This window comes from Rhinoraja longicauda, chromosome 15 (assembly GCF_053455715.1).
Source record: "Rhinoraja longicauda isolate Sanriku21f chromosome 15, sRhiLon1.1, whole genome shotgun sequence".
Lineage (NCBI taxonomy): Eukaryota > Metazoa > Chordata > Chondrichthyes > Rajiformes > Arhynchobatidae > Rhinoraja > Rhinoraja longicauda.
The window spans coordinates 41,003,183-41,021,874 of record NC_135967.1 but is presented as its reverse complement, the minus strand read 5'-3'; the positions used below and the strand labels follow the sequence as shown (position 1 = coordinate 41,021,874).

General features: G+C 45.5%; 1 protein-coding gene across 7 annotated transcripts in view; it reads right to left on the bottom strand.

Annotated features, from left to right (window-relative positions):
• The window catches only part of tenm1 (teneurin transmembrane protein 1), a 1,669,493-nt gene that overhangs the window by 551,018 nt on the left and 1,099,783 nt on the right, over positions 1–18,692 (bottom strand). For all 7 annotated transcript variants that reach the window (XM_078412545.1, XM_078412546.1, XM_078412547.1 and 4 more), the window contains one exon: positions 5,528–5,810. In XM_078412545.1, the coding sequence (XP_078268671.1) occupies positions 5,528–5,747 (220 nt within the window). In that variant the 5' untranslated portion in view covers positions 5,748–5,810. The remainder of the gene's footprint in view (positions 1–5,527; positions 5,811–18,692) is intronic.

The window sequence follows — 18,692 nt, the reverse complement described above, 5'->3', positions numbered from 1 at the left end:
AATTTAGATAACAGGCCCTTCGGCCCATCGAGTCTGCACCGACCAGCGATACCCGCACATTAGCACTATCCTACACACACTAGGTTCAATTTACATTTATACCAAGCCAATTAACCTAGAAACTTGTACGTCTTTGGGGTGTGGGAGAAAACTGAAGATCTCGAAGAAAACCCACGCAGGTCACGGGGAGAACGTACAAACTCCGCACAGACAGCACCCGTGGTCAAGATCGAACCCGGGTCCCTAGCGCTGTAAGGCAGCAACTCTAACGCTGCGCCACCGCGCCGCCCGATAGTTTGCATGGTTTCTCACTTCTCCAGTTGGAATGGAACATGTTCTCAACTTTCGCCACGATCACATAATTGATCAAACAACATTTTGCTGTTCCAAAGGACTGGAAGATGTCCAGATAGCAAACCCCAGGAAAAAATAAGTCCCCATCTTCATCACCGAATTACAATTGAAAAGCGTTTACAATGACTCCAAGTCGATCAGGAGCACTCCTTATCGTAACTATAAATCTGATAATAACTCAGCAGATCAGGCAGCATTTCCGGAGATTCTCCACTCCGGCCAACATGTCCCAGCTACACTGGTCCCACCCGCCTGCGTTTGGCCCATATCCCTCCAAACCTGTCCTATCCATGTATCTTTCTAACTGTTTCTTAAACATTGGGATCGACCCTGCCTCAACGACCTCCTCTGGCAGCTCGTTCCATACACCCACCACCCTTTGTGTGAAAAAGTTACCCCTCAGATTCCTATTAAATCTTTCACCTTAAACCTGTGTCCTCTGGTCCTCGATTCCTCTAATCTGGGCAAGAGACTCTGTGCATCTACCCGATCTGTTCCTCTCATGATTATTTACACCTCAATAAGATCACCCCCTCGTCCTCTTGCGCTCCAAGGACTAGAGTCCCAGCCTACTCAACCTTTACAGGCAATGAGACTCAACAAGACGACTTTGAAGCTAGTACGACTTGGATGGGGTCTTGGGTTTGGCCATGCAAGCCAACTGCAGAGAACGGTGCATTTGGCTCCACCTCACCAGGTGAAGTGCCGATCACGGTGAACAGTTTTCTAGCGTGACAAGTACTTAACATGGCAATCAGCCGAGAGAAAATAGCTGTCATGTCACGACACTGACATCCCATCCAATATCTAAATTAATAATGAGGATCCCTTCTGCTATCAAGCTTCACCTCTTATCAGCGTACCTAGTCTTTGCAGCCCAATTGATGTCCAAATTGTCATAGCCTCTGTCAACTCTGACAAGCTGAACGCATGCCTTGAATAACAAGCTGCTGAGCATGAATACAAAGGCTTCCATAAATTAGGTTTGTGTCTCGACGCTGCTCTCAATGCCAGTGAAGGCTGGCTCACATACACGAGAAAAGACAATAATCAGTCAACAATTGCGTAAGTAGGATGTGGATAAAAAGCTTCCATCTTCAACCATCTCCAAACTATCCATGGCCATTTGAGATCAACGGGTTGGTAACAATGAGACAAACAGGGTGGCATGGTGGCGCAGTGGTGGAGTTGCTGCCTTATAGTGCCAGAGACCCCGGTTCGATCCTGACTATAGGTGCTGTCTGTACGGAGTTTGTACGTTTTCCACGTGTTCCGTGTGGGTTTCCTCCGAGATCTTCGGGTTCCTCCCACACTCCAAAGACGTACAGGTTTGTAGGTTAATTGGCTTGGTATAAACGTAAATTGTCCCTAGTGTGTGTAGGATAGTGTTAGTGCGCGGGGATCGCTGGTCGGTGCAGACTCGGTAGGCCAAAGGGCCTGTTTTCGCTCTGTGTCTCTAACGAAATAAACTGAACTAACCTTCTCACAATCCACCCAGATTTCACATCACGCTCCTGGGTTTCAGAGTTTTAGAGACACAACATGGAAACAGGCCCTTTGGCCCACTGAATCCACGCTGACCATCGAATATCCGTTCACACAAGTTCTATGTTATCTCACTTTCTCATCCACTCCCTACATTTTGGGGTAAAATGTTTTTAGAGGCCAATTAACCTACAAACTCACACGTCTTTGGGAGGTGGGAGGAAACCGGAGCACCCGGAGGAAACCCACATGGTCACAGGGAGAACATGAAACCGAAGATAGACACAAAATGCTGGAGTAACTCAGCGGGGCAGGCAGCATCTCTGGAGATGCTTAAGGCAGAGATAGACAAATTCTTGATTTAAGGGCAGGAAAATGGGATTAGGAGGCAGAGATCAGCCATGATTGAATGGCGGAGTGGACTCGGTGGGCCGAATGGCCGAATTCCACTCCTATAACGTGTACTTGTGAATGAGTCTGAAGAAGGGTCTATTCTCCAGAGATGCTGCCTGACCCGCTGAGATACTCCAGCTTTTTGGGTCTATCTTCAGCCTGTGCACATCCTATTTATGTAATTGTTGACTGACAATGGGCCTATTTAGCAACGACACCTTCTGAAATTTACGCTGGGTTTTCACAGGATCTCTTACCAATCGGGACATTTGAGAATATTAATTTGTTTCACAATCTCTATGATGTGTGAACAATCATTTCTGGATCAAAAAATTAAACATGCATTAATTGGAACAATCACACAGGAATCCAGAAGTATTTAGACAATATATCCAAAAATGTACTAAAGACACTTTAGTACACGGTGGCGCAGCGGTAGAGTTGCTGCCTTACAGCGCTTGAAGCACCAGAGACCAGGGTTCGATCCTGACTACGGGTGCTGTCAGTACAGAGTTTGTACGTTCTCCCCGTGACCTGCGTGGGTTTTCTCCAAGATCTTCGGTTTCCTCCCACACTCCAAAGATGTACAGGGATGTAGGTTAATTGACTTGGTGTATGTGTAAATTGTCCCTAGGTACTGTAAGATAGTGTATTAGTGCAGGGATCTCTGGTTGGTGCGGACTTGGTAGGCCGAAGGGCCTGTTTCCATACTTTATCTCTAAACTAAACTAAACTAATCACTATATATTTAAGATAGACACAAAATACTGGAGTAACTCAGCGGGACACGCAGCATCTCTGGAGAAAAAAAGATAGGTGACGTTTCGGGTCGAGACCCTCTTCAGACTAGTCTTTGGCCCACTGTGCTAACTAGGGGTGCCAACTATAGCACTCACAAATACGGGACAAGGTGACAACACCGCCACACCGCCACACCGCCCCGCGCCCCACGTGACCTCAACCAGCCAGCGGCCACGTGCTCTCACTTCACCAATGGCGGCCGCCCGGGCAGGGAGGAGGATTGCTGCGCAACCTCTGTTAGGCAGCGCCCGGGACTCGGGGCCTATTCTGTCTGCACCAACACTGTCTGGAAGGCAGGCACAGATTTTAGCCTGTATCAGCAGTTTACTTCGTAATACACTGTTCGGACCTACACTGTCTGGGCCTACAGCGTCGGGGCCTACAGCGCCCCCCGGGACTAATACTGGACAAGGGCTGTCCCGTACGGGTCAAGCCAATTTAGACCAAAATATGGGATGTCCCGGCTAATACGGGACAGTTGGTAACCCTAGTGCTAACCAACAATGATCGCTACACTAGTTCTATGTTATCGCAGTTCTGCCTCTTACGCACTAGGGGCAATTTACAGAAGCCAATTAACCTACAAAAACTGCAAGCCTTTGGAATGTGAGAGGAAACCAGAGCACCCGGAGAAAACCCACACGATCACAGGGAGAACGTACAAACTCTGTACAGACAGCACCAGCAGTCAGGATTGAATACAAGGAGAGTTCGGACAGACTTGGGTTGTCTTCTCAGGAATGCCGGAGATTGTGGGGAGGCCTGATTGAGACCTGTGTGAAAAATTATGAGAGGCATAGATAGGGTAGTGATCCAGAACCTTTTGCCCAGGATGGAAAAATCAAATACTAGAGGGCTTGGCTTCAAGGTGAGAGCAGAAAGTTTAAAGGAGATATTTGGGACAAGTCTTTTGGGTGGCAAATGTCTGGGATGCATTGCTGGGGGTGATGGTTGAGGCAATTGCCATTTAAGAGCCTTTTGGATAGGCTTATGGATGTGCAGGGAATAGATGAATATGGATTACGTGTAGATAGAGAAGAGATGGTCTACACATCATGCTCAGACCACACATTATGGACTGAATGGTCTGTCCTTGTGCTGTACCGTTCTCTGGTCTACGAGGAAATCGTCACGAGCATAATATTAGTTATTTTCAGATGCGGATAATTTGTTAAGTTTTCATTTTGGCTTCGATGCCACGAAAATCTCACCTGGGTCCCATTAATTCTTCCAAAGACTTCCAAAATACCTAGAGGCACAACTGCTTCCCAAATACCTGAAATCAGATCTCGTAAAAATGAATTTGATTACGCCAGAAATAGCTGAAAATGGTGCCACCAACAAAGACACATCGGGTCATTAACAGCATTGAGTTCCACGTGCACAAATATCCTGAAGTTGCTGTCAGCTTCGTTGAGTAATGATGGCAATCACTGATAGTTTTGCTGTAATTAAGACCACAGTAATTGAATGTCCATTATCAATGTAATAGCAATTTTTTTGTAAGCAATAGTCCAGATATTCAAAAATATTAAATGACAGGACACATATTGATACTGCCCCTCCTTTAGAACAAACTGATAAATTATGCAAAATTCAAAATCAGTTTGCAATCCATTTTGAACGTACTCTCTCCCCTCCCCTTCTCCCCTCTCCCATCCAGCAAAAGGAACAGAAGTGTGAAAACGCACAACTCCAGATTCAGGGACAGTTTCCTCCCAGCTGTTATCAGGCAACTGAACCATCCTACCACAACCAGAGAGCGGTCCTGAACTACTATCTACCTCATTGGTGATCCTCGGACTATCCTTGATTGGACTTTGCTTGCACTAAACGCTATTCCAATATATTGTATCTACACACTGTAAATGGCTCGATTGTAATTATGTATTGTCTTTCCGCTGACTGGATAGTGTGCACGAAACAAAAGCTTTTCACTGTACCTCGGTACACATGACAATAAACTAAACTGAACTAAACTACAAACTGTAGTCTAACATATGAGGACAAATTCTACACTTACAAATGCTTGAGAGACCATAGCTGGCAATTAGAAAGAACACTCTGGCACAGTTTTCATGATTTGTTACCACTAGCCAATTTGCAAGATCGGAGGTGTATTTCTGTGGAATACATTTCTGCTTTATTACTGTCAGCATATTAATAGTTTTGTTGAAAAACCACATTTAAAAAGAACTAGGCTAATCTATAAATTGGAGCAGCATTTCTGCCCAATCTAATTGAAATGCAAAGGACATATTAAAAGAAGCAAATTTGAGAGTAAAATTCCTTCAAACTGCGGATTATCAAGTTGTCTGCCTGAGAGACTGGAGAGAGAAATTAGGTTAATTTTCCACCCGTCCTCTTCAATGGAACATGTCCAGTTTGCTCATTTTCATTCCGACAGCTCGTTTTAAGTCGGGTGCTTTACATTTCCGGATAGACATTTAATATTTAATGCACACACACAAAAAAGAAAAACGCGCGCCCATACCTTGCCGAGATTCTTCAACTGTTTGCATGATATCTTTCTTGTGGCAGTTGTAGTTCATTCGCAGCTCATTACTGTATTCGTGGAGCGTTTCTCTGGAGTCCAGAGATTTGCGAGGACTCAGGCCATCCTCGCTCTCATCTGACGAACTCGTGTACGCTAATTCCATCTCGCATCGAACTTTAGGCAGTGGCTGGTAAGGTTTACAATCCATCTGATCCATTTCTCGTGTCGAAGGCACGTGGACATTAAAACAGGGAGGCCAAAATCCTCAATCGACAAAGACCTGTGGAGACGAAGGCAAAAGTACGTGAATATATCATTCTCCCACACCTGAATTAAAAAAAAAAAAAATGCAGAGGGGTCGACAACAACAAAAAAAGAAGCATCTTAAACGTTATCTCACGACGGTTAGTTTATCCTATCTACATAGTTACTATTAAAACTGGAATAAATCACAGAAAAAGACCTCACTGGAAACGGCTTTCAGCCCTAAACGCTTAAACAGGTTCTCTGAAAGGTCCGTCCTTTTTCAGCCTTCTGGCAAAATTCACTTTAAGTGGTTATTTTTCAAATATTTCTCCCTTTCCTCCTTAAAAGCTATTTCTGACCCAGGTGGGAATTTCACGTCTTGACAGCAGCCTGTGAAAGAACATCTCTTCGCATCTCCCTCTGTTATGCTGCTGATGATCTTACGTTTACAGCTTCTTATTATGAGCCCACTGGTTAGAGCTATTATTTCCTAGAGTCATAGTCATGGAGTGAGACAGTATGGAAACAGGCCCTTCGGCCCAACTTGCCCACACCGGCCAACATGTCCCAGCTACACTAGTCCCACCTGCTTGCGTTTGGTCCATATCCCTCCAAACCTGTCCTATCCATGTGCCTGTCTAACTGTTTCTTAAACATTGGGATAGTCTCAGCCTCAACTACCTCCTCTGGCAGCTTGTTCCATACACCCACCACCCTTAGTGTGAAAAGATTACCTCTCAGATTCCTATTAAATCTTTTCCCCTTCACCTTGAACAATAGGTGCAGGAGTAGGCCATTCGGCCCTTCGAGCCAGCACCGCCATTCAATGTGATCATGGCTGATCATTCTCAATCAGTACCCCGTTCCTGCCTTCTCCCCATACCCCCTGACTCCGCTATCCTTAAGAGCTCTATCTAACTCTCTCTTGAATGCACTCAGTCGGTCTTTCGGTTCCAATGCTGGGCTCCATGGAGAATTCCCTTCACAAACAAAATGGGTGGAACTCTGGCCCAATTTAGGGCAACCAGGCATGTAGCAGCTTACCTAACCAGGCATGTACCAGCTTACCTAACCATGGCATGTACCAGCTTACCTAACCATGGCATGTACCAGCTTACCTAACCATGAGGGGAATAGCTTAGTTCAGTTTATTTAGTTTAGTTTTAGTTCAGTTTAGTTTAATTTAGTTTAGAGATACAGCGCGGAAGAGCTATGGTGACCCTCGAACTATCCTTGACCAGACTTCGCTGGCTTTACCTTGCACTAAACGTTATTACCTTATCATGTATCTATACACTGTAAATGGCTCGATTGTAATCATGTATTGTCTTTCCGCTGACTGGATGGCGCACAACAAAAGCTTTTCACTGTACCTCGGAACACATGACAATAAACTAAACTAAACTAAACTACAAACTGTAGTCTAAAATACTAGGACAATTTCTACTCTTACAAGTGCTAGAGAGACCACAGCTGGCAATTAGAAAGAACACTCTGGCACAGACTTGATGATTTGTTACCACTAGCCAATTTGCAAGATCTGAAGATTTCTGTGGAATACATTTCTGTTTTATTACTGTCGGCATATTAATAGTTTTGTTGAAAACCACATTTAAAAATACTAAATGTTATTCCCTTATTATGTATTGTCTCTCTTATCCCTTATCATCTATACACTGTAAATGGCTCGATTGTAATCATGTATTGTCTCTCTCTGCTGACTGGATAGCATGCACTGGCAGCTTATTCCATGTACCTACCACTCTTTGTGTAAAAAAAATTGCTCCCGAGATACCTATTAAATCTTTTCCCCCCTTCACCTTAAACCTACCTCCTATTTGCATCGTATATGCAACTCGACATTTATTCCCTTAAACCTAAGTCTGCTTCTTCATTCCCCAACTCTGCGTAAAAGACTCTGTGCATTTACCCTACCTCTTCCTCCCATGATCTTTTACGCCAAAATAACATCATCCCTCTTCGTTCTGCTCTCCAGGGAATAAAGTCCTGGCCTGCTCAACCTTTCCTTCAGTCAGAGGGTGGTGAATCTGTGGAACTCTTTGCCACAGAAGGCTTTGGAGGCCAAGTCAGTGGATATTTTTAAGGCAGAGATAGATAGATTCTTGATTAATGCAGGTGTCAGGGGTTATGGGGAGAAGGCAGGAGAATGGGGTTAGGAGGGAGAGATAGATCAGCCATGATTGAATGGCGGAATAGACTGGATGGGCCAAATGGCCCAATTCTGCTCCTATCACTTATGATCTTATGATCTTGTAGCTTATCTAGCTTGCCTATATCTAATCAGCATGTGCTTCCTCTTTGCCCGATCCGAGAGTCAGGCAATCATTTATGTCCCAATAATCTTGCACCATTGATTTCTAAATCTCCGTGCCTTAATGTGCTCAGCAAGTCTTCAGTTAAACACCTTTCAAAAATCCATATACGGAACTGTTATATTTCCAGTATCAATATATAACTTTAAAAAGTAATTTGGTTTGTTGAACTCCTATTTGATGATTACTTTTGATAAGTTGGCAAATTTCCATGTGAAGATAAATTTGATTCTTATTGATCTGAGAAGTCAACTTTATTTCTCGTTCTACGTATGCTTGCTGGCTCATTGTGTATTTACAGCACTTCCAATATTCATTTCATAACTCCACCATCTGCAGTAGTTTACATGTAAATTTCCATCTGCATTATGGTGTCTACAAGCTACCAAATCTTCGCTCAATTGTTGTAGCTGAGGATCTCTAAGCTTTGGTGCCTTGTGTCCAAGATTGTCTGTAAATAATGAAAAGCCTGGATAGAGTGGATGTGGAGAGGATGTGTCCACTAGTGGGAGAGTCTGGGACCAGAGGTCACGGCCTCAGAATACAAGGACGTTCCTTTAGAAAGGATGTAAGGAGGAGTTTCTTTACTTTGGAGAGGCAGCAGGGAAACAGGGCCTTCAGTCCACCAAGTCCATGCTGACCAGGGGAGACTTGATAGAAGTATGTAAAGCTATGAGAGGCATAGATTAAGTCGACAATCAGAACCTTTTTAACGGGTTGCAATATCGAAGAATAATGAAAGACCTGGGTAGAGTGAATGTTTCCACCAGTGGGAGAGTCTGGGACCAGAAGCCATAGCCGCAAAAAAAACAGATGTACCTTTAGAAAGGAGATGATGAGGAATTTCTTTATGGACTTATGAGAGGGACAAAGTTTAAAGGACCTTCCCAGGTCTCCCTCTATCTTCCTGTCTCCACCTATATCCTTCCTTTGTCCCGCCCCCCTGACATCAGTCTGAAGAAGGGTCTCGACCCGAAACGTCACCCATTCCTTCTCTCCCGAGATGCTGCCTGACCCGCTGAGTTACTCCAGCATTTTGTGAATAAAAAGTTTAAAGGAGATGTGCAGGGAATTGTTTTTACATTAGGAATGGTGGGTGACTGGTATACGCTGCCAGGGGTGGTGGAGGAGGCAGTTACTATACTGATATTTAAGATAGGCATATGAATATGCAGAGAATGGAGGTATATGGGAGTATATGGGAGAATGGAGGTATATGGAAGACGCACCAGGTGGCTGGGCATACGGATAGGATGTGGCTTGCAGTGGGGAGGACTGGCCACATCGCCTGGCCAGGCCGACTTTGCAGCTCCGACCCAGTGCTGCTGCAAGGATAACGGGCCTTTATGGCCAAGTTAAGGCTCTACACTGTTAACTTTAGACTTGAAACACACAAAATGGCAGCAGAAATGTGGCAACCCTTGGGACTTCGGTAGGTCGAAGGGCCTGTTTCTGCGCTGTATCTCTAAAGTCTGAAGTCTAAAATAAAGTCTAAATATATTCCAGTCTGATGACACAATGTAAGTCCATCAAAGAGTTCAGCCTAACTCTTTTGAAGCAGTATAGATAGCTTTGAGTACACTTTGAAAGCACATGGACGTTAGAAATAGGAGTGGAAGTAGACCATTGGGTCCTTCAGCCTGCTCCGTCGCTCATTAAAGATCACAGCTGATCTCCGATCTTGGTGTCATTTGCCTGAATTATCCTTTGAGTCCCTTCATATCCAGACATTTGCCAATCTGTTTTGAATAAACTCAATGACTCAGCATCCCAATCCTTGGGGATAGTGATTCACCATCCTCACCATGAAGACGTTTCTCCTTATTGCAATCCTAAATGGTCTGACCCTTATCTGTGATGGTGACTCCCTAATTCAAGGCTTCTCACACAAGGGAAGTATCCTCCCTGCATACAGCCCAGCAAGTCCTGTCAAAATGTTGTAAGCTTTGAAAATGTCCTCTGAAATGCAAATATATGTAAGTCCTTACTGGTTACCACAAGATAGTTAATAATTTATACAGTCCTTCAAAAGACCATTTGTACAAGCCAAGTCCATTCATGGATATCCCCAGTGGGATTTTGAAAAAGATATGTGAGGAGGAACAAAAACCAAAGGCAAAGTACAATGAATAATCTGGTAATGAAATAGAAGATGAAAATAATGGAAATATATTCAGCAGGTCAGGCAGCGTTGACAAAGAGAGAGAAATTGTGCTAACATTTCATAAGGTTGATTCTTCATCAGAAGTAGGATTAACTGCATCTGACCTAGAGATATATAGCATGGAAACATGCCCTTTGGCCCAACATGCCCACGCTGACCAACATGCCCCATTGTTACTGGTCTCGCCTGCCTGTGTTCGGCCCATAAGCTTCTAAACCTATCCTATCCATGTCCCTGTCCAAACTTTGTGATAGCACCTGCCACAACCACCCACTCCAGCAGCTTGTTCCACACACACACACACACACACACACCTATGTGTAAAAAAAAAGTTGTCCTTCAGATTCCCATTAAATTCTCAGATAAATTAGTTTGAAGGAGTTAGAAGGAACTGCAGAAAAGACACAACAAAAGACACAAAGTGCTGGAGTAACTCAATGTGTCAGGCAGCATCTCAGTTTAAGTGATCTATATACTAAAACTCTTGTTTGTTTGATTGTTTGTTCCTGAACTACAGCCAAAATGGTACACGATAACGCAACAATTTTAGGCCCACCTTACTCACCGTCATCCCTTTGGTGCTAATGGAAGAAGTTTCATTGAAATCGGTGTTACATTTTTAAAGTTATTCACATTTTAAAATTTAAATCTATTTCCTAGGGAGGGAGGGGGGAGGGGGAGGGAGGGGGGGAGGAGGGAGGATAAGGGGGGTGTTAAAGGGGATGGAGTGGGGGGGAGGGGGAGGGGGAGAGGGAGTGGGTGGAGGGGAGGGGGAGGGAGGGGGGAGGGGAGGGGGGAGGGGGAGGGAGGGGGGAGGGGAGGAGGGAGGGGGAAGGAGGGGGCAGGAGGGAGCGAGGGGGAGGGGGGAGAGGGGGGAATGGAGGTAGAGGGGGGGAGGAGGGAGGGGGAGGAGAGGGTGCTGCACCAATGCAGGAGAGGTTTGGGCCCAACGGGTCCACTTGGTCTAGTTTCTACCAACACCCCCCTCCCCACCCCACCCCAACCCTTGCCAGCTTCCTCCACCCCTAGTAATGTAACCCTTTCCACAGTTCACCACAGTGTAAGTGTATCCCTCTTGAGATCATACCTTCCTTAGACAACAATGGGCCTACCAGGCTCCACCCTCCCTGAGGCCATTTGTCTGGTTTAGTTTAGTTTAGTTTAGAGATACAGTGCGGAAGCAGGCCCTTCGGCCCACCGAGTCCGTGCCGACCAGCGATCCCCGCACACTAGCACCACCCTACACTGTCCGCACACTAACACCATCCACTTTAATATTTAATTGCAACTTGGCACATGACTCCCTAACGTATGCGACAACCGGTGATGGCGATTATACGTCAAGATACAGATACAGATGTAGACACAGAGACTAGGGACAATTTACAATATTTATCGAAGCCAAGTAGACTACAAAGTTGTACTGACCCACTTAGGAGAGTTGAGAGATCCTGGTTAGATATACAGCGCAGAAAAAGGACCTTCGGTCCACCGAGTCCACGCGGGTCAGCAATCCCCATTAAACTAGCACACACTACACACCAGGGACAATTTACACCATAGACAATTAACCTGTACGCCTTTGGAGTGTGGGAGGAAACCGGAGCACCCGGAGAAAACCCACGCATGTCACGGGGAGAAGGTACAAACTCCATGCAGACAACGCCCATAGTCAGCAACTCTACCGCTGCGCCACCGTGCCGCCCTTATTCTTCCAGCGAATGACTGCGTTAAATATTTGGAGACTTCTAATTAAAATATCACTGGCAACCGGAGGCTGATATCTGCAGCAGTTCACATTTTCCGGCAATGCATTCCATAGTTAAAGGTCTATGTGAAAAGCTTGCCAGTCCATCTCAGGGTGCTGGCTCTCAGCACAATGGACAAGGTTCTTTGGATACAGAATTAAGTGACCTTTGAATGAGCTACCGAATACGTTCTTGTCCACAAAGGATTTTGTTCTTGTGACCTTTCCATCATATTGCTGACAGGAACAATCTTCTGCACAGAACTCTGCACAATACTGCAAAGATTAAATGTCCAAACAATAGCTTGGGGGTGGGGGGGGGGGGGGGGGTGGAAGGACATAAATTGTGAGATTCCTATTCTCCGGGTTATTTGGGCCAAGGAACACTGCACAACACCGCTGTCTGAGATGGTATTTAAAAGAAACCAAGGTGCAAAACCATTGACTCGGAGACTTAAATTTACATCCACATCCACTCTATCTCCTCTGACCAATGTAAGAAACAAAGTACTGCAGGTGCTGGTTAATAGGGTGAAGGTGGACACAGGGGTGGCACAGTGGTAGAGCTGCTGATGTACACCACCAGAGACCCGGGTTCGATCCTGATTATGGGCGCTGTCTGTACGGTGTTTGTACGTTCTCCCCGTGACCTGCGTGGGTTTTCTCCGGGAGCTCCGGTTTCCTCCCACATTCGAAAGACGTACTGGTTTGTAGGCTAATTGGCCTGGGAAATTTGTAAATGATCCCTAGCCTGTGCAGAATAGTGTTGGCATACAGGGATCGCTGGTCGACGTGGAATCGGTGGGCCGCAGGGCAGTATTGGAGGAAAATTTCAGCAGGTTGTCGAAGACTGTGCCCAGGTACTTGAATTCCTCAACAATCTCCACAGACTTCCCGTGGATAGTGGCGATTACTGCCGCAGCCAGTTGCCTCTGCTTGTTGGAGAAGGTCACTACCATCTCCTTCGATCTGGTTTGTACGTTCTCCCCGTGACCTGCGTGGGTTTTCTCCGAGATCTTCGGTTTCCTCCCACACTCCAAAGACGTACAGGTATGTAGGTTAATTGACTGGGTAAAATGTAAAAATTGTCCCCAGTGTGTGTAGGAATAGTGTTAATGTGCAGGGATCGCTGGGCGGCGCGAACTCAGTGGGCCGAAGGGGCCGTTTCCGCGCTGTATCTCTAAATCTAAATCTTTCCGCCCTGTATCTCTAAACGAAACTAGATACTGTGAATCAAGATGGATGGAAAGCTACCTTTGTCTACAATTTTCATGTAAACCTAAAATAGATCAGGTATCTAAGCCAGGAACCCTTCTTTGCATAGAAAGTTCTTGCCCATTGAGTAATATAACTCTGAACTAAACTAAAACTAAATTAAAAACCTGGTCGTATGGTACTTTATATTCAAGTAGTCTGCTTATAGTAGCTTAACGTGACTCTACTACAGGAGTACGAGTACAGGAATTATTTCATTAAAAAAACGACTGTTCTCCTTGCAGATAAAGCAAAGTCACGTTAGCAGCAGGACAGGAGGAGGGAGATGTATTTATCATACTTCAGTTGGTGAGAAATTGTGTTAAGCATATCCTGCTCAACCAATAATAATGATAATGTTCCAAGGCCCAATGAATAATTGGGCATCTGGTCTCATGTACATTAATTGCTCAGCTGTCAGCATCAGTTAGCCATCCCAATGTGGCTCATCAACCAAGCTGACACCAATGGAGGAGTACTCCTGCAGCTACACTATGATGTGGGCAAGGAAGAGATGATTGATAGCAGTGAACATCCACTTACAAAGTCCATACATCACAGAAACTGGTCAATGGCTCTGAAAAAGTCTACATTCATGTTGAAGTTCCACACAAGTCTCCTCTTAACCATAGTTTAGTTTAGTCTATTATTGCCACCGAGAGGTGCTGTGTAAAGCTTCTTGTTACAAGCTACCCAATCAGCGAAAAGACTATGCATGATTACAATCAGGCCGTCCACATTGTACGGATGCAGGATGAAGGGAGTAACGTTTAGTGTAAGATAAAGTCCAGTAGGAGTCTGATTAAAAATAGAATGAGGGCCAGTAAGGTCCATGAGCAAACCTCCCTCCCTCCTGTATTCAGCCAGGTACCTCCCAACAAGCAGTCATCATGCTCAGCTCAACCATTCCTTGTGGCATCAAGCTCCACATTAGATCCATTCTCTGGGCAAAACACATTTCCCAGAAATTAGGTTTGATCAGAGCTATGTTTATCTCTAAGGCTGGTCTCACCCTCAAGTGGAATGATCACCTTGGACTTTCCACTCGCTAGGGAATTATCGCGGCGGCACGGTGGCGCAGCGGTAGAGTTGCTGCCTTACAGCGAATGCAGCGCCAGAGACTCAGGTTCGATCCTGACTACGGGCGCCGTCTGTACGGAGTTTCTCCCCGTGACCTGCGTGGGTTTTCTCCGAGATCTTCGGTTTCCTCCCACACTCCAAAGACATGCAGGTATGTAGGTTAATTGGCTGGGCAAATGTAAAAATTGTCCCTAGTGGGTGTATGATAGTGTTAGTGTGTGGGGATCGCTGGGCGGCGCGGACCCGGTGGGCTGAAGGGCCTGTTTCTGCGCTGTATCTCTAAATCTATCCGAAAGGACGCAGTGCTGGAGTGACACAGCAGGTCAGGCAGCATCGCTGGAGAAGGCTCAGAGGGATGGTCTCGACCAGAAACGTCACCTCTTCCTTTTCTCCAGAGATACTGCCTGACCCGTTTAGTTACTCCAGCATTTTGTGTCTATCTGCAGTTCCTTCCTACACACCTCTGGAGAACATGGATAGGTGGCGTTTCGGGTTGGGACCATGTTACTCCAGAGATGCTGCCTGACCCACTGACGTCGTATGCACGCAAAGGGCAAGGAAAAAAAATCTGTGAAGCAAAGCAAGGATGATACTCCAGAGATGCTGCCTGACCCGTTGTGTTACTCCAGCACTTTGTGTCCTTTTGTGTAAACCAGTAACTGCGGTTCCTTGTTTGTACATGGATGGTCCGAGTTTGCTGCTACCCGTGAAGCCTGTTTTTACTTGGGGCAAACCCCTGAACACAATTTTCCACAAGGAAGCCGGCCAACAGTTAATTGGCCACCTGCACGTTGGTGAAAAACCGGAACTCCCGGAGAAAACCCACACAGTCACAGGGAGAATGGACAAACTCCGTACAGACAGCAACCGGGGCCAGGATCGAACCCGGGTCTCTGGCGTGGTAAGGCAGCAACTCTACTGTTGCGCCACTGTGATACTCTAGATCCCTTCTTCAAAACCAAGTCAAAGCTCGCAACACAGACCCAGTATTCAAGGCATGCATCTGACTAAGTTTTTATAAAAGTTGAATATAACGTTTCTGCATTTTAATTTTATTCCATTGGAAATAAGTCCTAGGGTTTTATTTTAATGATGTTATTAACCTGCATCTTACCTGTTTCTGCGTTTATTCCCAATTTCCTCCATTCCTCATTATTTCCCAGAAAGTACTTAGCTTCCTTATCCTTCCAATCAAAATATGTTATCTCCAATTTATCAATGTTGGTCCATTTGTCATCTGCACAATTATTTTGCAGGTTTATTTATATCTTCTCCACTTTTATGCAGTTCACGGACTACACCACTCAGTTTAATGTAAATTCCCAATTATGATATAATGTTTCTCATCCCGGAATCCAAATTGTTTTTTGTAAATATTGAACAAAAGAATTGCAGTACAGGTCCTTGTGAAACATTATTTTCTGATATTTACCAATCCATGCAGCTGCCATGAATTCACATCGCCATTTAGCATCCAGATTTCTATCTATTTAGCCGCTTGCTCTGTGACTCCACAGGTTCAATTTGTCCACATTGCTGCCAAGGGTGGTGGGTGAGACAGATACGATGGTGGCATTTAAGAGACTTTTGGATAGGCACGTGGATAGTTTAGTTTAGTTTAGTTTAGTTTAGATGAGTTTATTGTCACGTGTACCGAGGTACAGCGAAAAACTTTTGTTACCCAGTACTATCCAGTCAGCAGAAAGACAGTACATGATTACAATTGAGCCATTTACAATGTATAGATACATGTGGATAAGTGTGAGGTTATCCACTTTGGTGGTAAGAATAGGAAGGCAGAGTATTATCTGAATGGTGTCAAGTTAGGAATAGGGGACGTACAACCCTATTCGGCACGGTGGCGCAACGGTAGAGTTGCTGCTTTACAGCGAATGCAGCGCCGGAGACTCAGGTTCGATCCTGACTACGGGCGCTGTCTGTAAGGAGTTTGTACGTTCTCCCCGTGACCTGCATGGGTTTTCTCCGAGATCTTCGGTTTCCTCCCACATTCCAAAGACGTACAGGTTTGTAGGTTAATTGGCTGGGTAAATGTAAAAATTGTCTCTAGTGTGGGTATAGGATAGTGTTAATGTGCAGGGATCGCTGGGCGGCGCGGACTTGGTGGGCCGAAAAGGCCTGTTTCCGCGCTGTATCTGAAATATGAACAAGATCTGGGTGTCTTAGTGCATCAGTCACTGAAAGGAAGCATGCAGGTACAGCAGGCAGTGAAGAAAGCCAATGGAATGTTGGCCTTCATAACAAGAGGAGTTGAGTATAGGAGCAAAGAGGTCCTTCTGCAGTTGTACAGGGCCCTAGTGAGACCGCACCTGGAGTACTGTGTGCAGTTTCGGTCTCCAAATTTGAGGAAGGATATTCTTCTTATTGAGGGCGTGCAGCGTAGGTTTACTAGGTTAATTCCCGGAATGGCGGGACTATCATATGTTGAAAGACTGGAGCGACAAGGCTTGTATACACTGGAATTTACAAGGATGAGAGGGGATCTTATTGAAACGTATGATCAGCCATGATCACATTGAATGGCGGTGCTGGCTCGAAGGGCCGAATGGCCTCCTCCTGCACCTATTGTCTATTGTCTATTGTCTATTGTCTATTGTCTATAAGGGAATAACGTTTCGTGCAAGGTAAAGCCAGCAAAGTCCGATTAAGTCCGAGGGTCCCCGATGAGGTGGATAGTAGTTCAGCACTGCTCTCTGATTGCAGTAGGATGGTTCGGTTGGCTGATAACAGCTGGGAAGAAACTGCCCATGAAACTGGAGGTGTGCGTTTTCACACGTCTGTACCTTTTTCCCGATGGGAGAGGGGAGAAGAGGGAGTGGCCGGGATATGCGGGGGAATGGAAGGATATGGATTATACACAGGAAGATAAAGGTTGATCTTGGCATCATAGATTTCATAGATTTCATAGAATAGTACAGCACAGGATGAGGCCCTTGTGCCCAACACGATACAAAGTTAAACTGATCTCAGGGGTAGGAAGGAACCACAGATGCTAGTTTACACTGATGATGGACACAAGTTGCTGGAGAAACTCAGCGGTTCAGGCAGCATCGCTGGAGAAAAGGAACAGGTGACGTTGTGGATCGAAGCCCTTCTTTGGGCTGAGAGTCAGGAGAAGGAAACCAGAGGTATGAAAATGTTCAGAACCTCTACTTTCCCTCTTCCCTGAATCTCAGTCTGAAGAAGGGTTTTCCACCCGAAACGTCACCCATTCCTTTTCTCCAGAGACAAAACTGATCTCATCTGCCTGTACATGATCCATATCTCTATATTCCCTGCACCTCTATCTGCCTGTCTAAAAAGTCTCCTAAACACCACTAACGTACCTGCCTCTGTCACCAACCTTGGTAATGGGCTTCAGTCCCCCACCTCACTGTGTAAAAAACTTGCCCACCTCTCCATTCCCCCTCTCGCGCTATAGCTATGACCTCCATTATTGGACATTTCCATTCTGAGAAAGTTTCTGGTTGTCTACCCTTTCACGCCTCTCCTAATTTTATATACTTCTGTCAAGTCATCCCTCAACCTCCGACGTTCCAGAGAAAACGATCCAAGTCTAACCAACCTCTTCCTGCAGCTGAAACCTTCTAATCCAGGCATCATGTTCAGCGCAGACATGCTGGGCCCAAGACCCTCTCTCTAAGCTGAGCTGTTCTATGTTCCATGAAGATCAAAATACATTGGGGCAGATCTTTTTAACATTCCGTGGTTGCTGGTTGCCTGTCCCTGGATCATATTGTTCTTCCGGTGTAACCCTGAGTGCAGTCATACACTGTCACAGAAACGTAGAAACATAGAAAATAGGTGCAGGAGGAGGCCATTTGGCCCTTCGAGCCAGCACCGCCATTCATTGTGATCATGGCTGATCATCCACAATCAGTAACCTGTGCCTGCCTTCTCCCCATATCCCTTGATTCCACTAGCCCCTAAGGCTCCATCTAACTCTCTTTTAAATTCATCCAGTGAATTGGCCACCACTGCCCTCAGTGGCAGAGAATTCCACAAATTCACAACTCTCTGGGTGAAAAAGTTTTTTTCTCACCTCAGTTTCAAATGGCCTCCTCTTTATTCTTAGACTGTGGCCCCTGGTTCTGGACTCCCCCAACATTGGGAACGTTTTTCCTGCATCTAGCTTTCATAATTTTATACGTCCCCATGAGATCCCCTGTCAGAAAGGTGCAGGGGCCACACCTACCTGTGCTGACTGCATGGTTTGGGAACAGCGCCATCCAAGAACACAAGAAATTGTAGGGAATTGTGGAGGCAGCCCAGACCATCACACAAACCAACCTCCCTTCTATTGACTCCATCTACACCTCA